General features: G+C 35.0%; 1 protein-coding gene across 1 annotated transcript in view; it reads right to left on the reverse strand.

The window, feature by feature from the left end:
- LOC102827541 (clathrin heavy chain linker domain-containing protein 1-like) overlaps positions 1-4,777 on the reverse strand; it is a 99,233-nt gene that overhangs the window by 56,812 nt on the left and 37,644 nt on the right. The window contains 1 exon segment of the mRNA XM_006868030.1: positions 2,417-2,523. Within this exon segment, the coding sequence (XP_006868092.1) occupies positions 2,417-2,523 (107 nt within the window).

The following is a 4,777-nucleotide window of genomic DNA, read 5'->3' on the forward strand; positions in this document are numbered from 1 at the left end:
GTGGTTACTTAGGACTCTCAGAAGAGTGGGGAAGCAGAGAATGAGAAGTAACTGTTAACAGACACAAAATTTCTTTCTTTTAGAATGATATGTTCTAAAATAAGATTATAGTTATAATTGTAACACTGTAATTATAGAAAAATAAATTAATTCTGTGCAATTCTCCCCAGGAATATATAATTAGTTCAATATCCTAAAGTCATCTATTAAAATACATTAATAGACTAAAGGAAAAAGAAAAGACACATGGTTATCTTAATGCATTCAGAAAAAGCATTTGACAAATTTGACATCCAATGCTTATTAGAATTTTAACAAACAGGAAAAAAGGGAACTCCTCCAACCTCATAAAGGACAAAGTCTACAGTATCATTATACTTACTGATGAAAGACTAAATGTTTTTCTCCCCAAGTTGAAAAACAAGGCAAAGATACACCCTCTCATCATTGCTATTCAACATTGTTGTTGGTTGAGTGCTTCTGAGTCAGTTCTGACTCATAGCAACCTTGTATAGGGTTTCCAAGGAGTGGCTGGTGGGTTTGAATGGCCAACCTTGTTAATAGATGTCCACTGTTCAGCCTATAGCACCACACCAGGACGCCATTATAATGGAGGAAATAAGGCATGGAAAAAATATATATATAAAGATTGAAAAGGAAGAAGTAAAATTGGCTTTATTAACATATGACATAATCATTTATGTAGAATATTCTAAGGAAGCCATAGTAAAATTATTAGAATAACCAAGTTTAGTGAGGTCACAGAATACAAGATCAATTATATTTTTATATACTTTGTTGTTAAGAGCTATCAAGTCAGTTCAACTCAAAGTGACCCTGTATAGTATTTTCAAGGAGTGGCTGGTGGGTATGAACCACCACCTTGGTGTTTAAATCGACCTCCAGTGTTTATCCTACAGCTCCACACTGGGACTTCTTTCATGTACTAGCAAGACGAAACAAAAATACAATTTAAAGTAGCATAAAAACTGTTATATACTTAGGGATAACTATGACAAAAAATATATAAGACGTATGCATTTAAAGTTACTAAACATTGCTGAATTTTTTTTTAATAATACTTTATTGTGTTTTATGTGAACGTTTAGACAGCAAATTAAGTTTCCATTTAACAAGTTTTATACAAATTGTTCTATGCTTTTGGTTACAATTTTTACTATGTGTCAGCATTCTCATTATTTCCATTCTGTTTGTTCTACTTCCATTGATCTTCTCACCTTTGTTTTGGGGTAAATGTTGCCTATTTGGTGTCACAGTTCACTGTTTGAGTGAGCACAGTGACTCAGAGGTGACTGACAGGTGATACCATTTATCTTGTAAGCCAACTTATTATTTGGCTTAGGGTGACCCACAGAGATAGCTTCGATTACATGTTCAAAGGTTATTTTAGGGCAATAATCTTGGAGCTCTTCTCATTTCTTGGTTTCTCATAGGAAATCCGAGTTTTGTTCTACATCTTTCATCCATTCTATTCAGAATCTTCTATAGTGTCTCTCATCAGAACATTCAGTATTGGTAACAGGGCACCATCTAGTTTTATGGTCTAAGATATGAGGAAGTTGTAGTCTGTGTGGGCTATTAGTCCTGTGGATTAAATTCTTCTTTGACCCTTTGATTCCCACCATTCTCTTCTGGTTCGTACAAGTAGAGTCCAATAGTTGTATCTTAAACGGCTGTTTGCAAGCTCTTAAGACCCTAAATGCTACTCACCAAACTCAGATACAGAATATTATCTTTGTGAACTATGTTATGCCAATTAAATTGTCCCCTGTGACTTTGGACTCAGAGAAAATTTTAAAGACATAAATAAATGGAGATACATACTATGCTCATAGGTTAAAAGACACAATGCTGTTTAGTGTCACTTTTTCCTCAAATGTCCTATTGATTCCATGTAATCCCAATTAAAACCTGGCAGCTATTTTTTTTTTTAATTGACAAAGTAATTCTAAAATTTGACCAAAAATGCAAATAGAAATGAGTGACGGTGATGGTTACACAATATGGTGAAGGTTAAATAATGTCACTGAAATGTACACCTAACAATGAATGAGTAGTAAATGTTTTGTTAAATTTTACTACAATAAAAGAAAAGAAAAAAACAGATGCGAGGCAACTATGACAGAATACTAAGTTATTAAATCTAGATTCTAAGTGCATGGGTATTATAATATTTCATTATAAAATTTTCTGTACATAAAAAATATCCATAATTTAATTTAAAAGCTATAATGAAACCCCTTAAGATTCTAGCAAAGGAAACTGAGTAACTGATGGAAATGGAGCTAAAGCCCATAACTTTTTCATTCAGATAAATACCATTTCTATCCCATGAGGAAAAGGAAAGTATAATATATATATATGAGTATATATATAATCATAGAGACATGCTTACCCTTAAACTTAGTCATTGTACCAATGTTTCGAAGAATTCTTCTAGGACTGTTGGCTGCAAAATGAGCTGCCTTTCCATATTCACCAAATGCGATCAATTCATTGAACCTACAGCCATTGCATTTTATAATTCATTATAATGTAACACAAAAAAAAGCTGATTAGAAATGTCTAAAACAGACTAAGTATAATTACATAATAAAACAGAACAACAAACGTGATTTATTTACTCTGTAAGATGTACTTTCAGTTCTTTTCCTAATGTTCTATAGGGTTTTGTTTTTTCTCTCTGTAAAACTCTCACCTGCCAGCTAACATTGAACATCATTCTGTGCTTTATTTCTGTAGTACTGACAGCAAGCCACAGAAATAAAATGAAAGTATTTGAAGTGAATTTACCATGATCTCAGATTTCTTTTTCTTTTATATCTCCAAAAAGGAGTCCTGGTGTGCGCTGTACAATAAGCACTGGACTGCTACCCGCAAGATCAGCAGTTCAAACCCTCCAGTCACTCCTTGGAAACCCTATTCAGGACTGACATGAGTCAGACCCGACGCAACGGCACTTAACAACAATATCTCCAAAGGAGCAGGAACGTCAGGTAAAAGAAGGGCAATCTGCTTAAAGGCTCAGCCAAGGAGATAATATTAATGGCATATACAGGCTGCCGAGCATAGTGGTTACGAATCGGGCTGCTAACCTCAAGGTCGGCAATTCGAAACTACCAGCAGTTCCGCGGGAGAAAGATGAGGCTTTCTGCTCCAGTAAAGATTCACAGCTCGGAAACCCTGTGCAGGGTCTCTATGAGTCGGAACCAACTCCATGGTACTTAACAACAACAACAACAGGCTGCCAAGTTGGAGATAAAGAGGTATTTTTGATACTCAGTATCATATATTGTTCTACCATACATCAGACTGTCACTTAAATACTAGACTGGCATAAGATGGAAGGATACGAGTTAAGAAAACTTAAAAATGTTGGTGTTAAGTGCCGTTGAGTCTGTTCTTACTTATAGTGACCCTGTATACAATTGCCGACGTAGTAAATCTCTGTGGGGATAAAAAGTCTCATCTTTCTCCTGAGGACCGACTGTTAGACTTGAACCACTGACCTTGTGTCTTGCAGTCCAGCCCCTATCAGACATTGCAACTGGTTCCATTAAGGATCGCTACAAACTATTTCCATATAACACCAAGGCTCAATGGGACTCTATCGAGGTCCAAGAATCCCACTTAAACATAAGTTACATAAAAACTTGTAAAGGAAAGTTCTTAACAGCAATATTGTAAAGTGGATATAACCCCCAAATCCATCAATGGATGAGTACATAAACAAAATGTAGCACCTATACAACGAAATATTATTCAGCCATAAAAAGGAATCATTTTGATACATGCTACAAAATGGATGAACCTCAAGAAAACTACAAAAAGTGGAAGAAGCCAGTCATAAAAATCTACATGTTGTATGACCGATCCAATGTATATGAAATACCTAAGAACAGGCAAATATATACAAATGGAAAGATGATCAGTGGTTGCCTAGGGATTTCAGGAAGAGTGGGGTGACAAAAGAATGAGGAGTGACCATCAATAGGTATAAAATTTCTTTATGGAATGGTTAAAGTGTATTAAAATTAGATTATAGTGATGGTTATCTTCTTTCTATAACAAAACACATAAGCTCACAATTAATAAAACTATGGCAAGCAGGATTTATAAAGTTTCAAACAAGTGTACAACTCCGGATGAGAAAATCATTAAGGTGACATTAAGCACAATACATAAAACTTTCACTCAACAAAGGATTTTTCTCTCACATCTTAAGTTAGTAGACTTAGAAAAGACTATAGTGTTAAGAAACAAGCATAGTGGAAAACTGTTTAACATACAAGACTAGGAATAATAATGTTCTTATACATTAACTTCTTAAAGAATACAGTCTTAGATCTCTTTAAGTCCCTATTACATACTATGTGGAGTCCTGGTGTGGCACTGTGGGTTAATGCGCCAGACTGCAAAGCCCTTTGAACAGCAAGGTCGGCAGTTCAAACTCACCAGCTGCTCCTTGGAAACCAGGGTCACTGGTGTCCTTGGAAAAATGGGTCAGAATCGACTTGACGGCACTTAACAACAACAACAACAACAAATTCCTTCTTAATATGTCATGGGATAGAAGTAATGAAGGAAAAGATACTGAATTGACCAGGTTAATCTGAATCAAGAAAACATATTCTCAAAAATATTTTATAACATCAGGTTGAAGACCAGAGAATATCAGAAAAAATATGAACAAAACTTTATGAACAATTAAATCCTCCTATCTCTTATGAGAAATCTTCCCAACTACCAATCTGGC

The sequence above is a fragment of the Chrysochloris asiatica genome, unplaced genomic scaffold, assembly GCF_000296735.1.
Source record: "Chrysochloris asiatica unplaced genomic scaffold, ChrAsi1.0 scaffold00114, whole genome shotgun sequence".
Lineage (NCBI taxonomy): Eukaryota > Metazoa > Chordata > Mammalia > Afrosoricida > Chrysochloridae > Chrysochloris > Chrysochloris asiatica.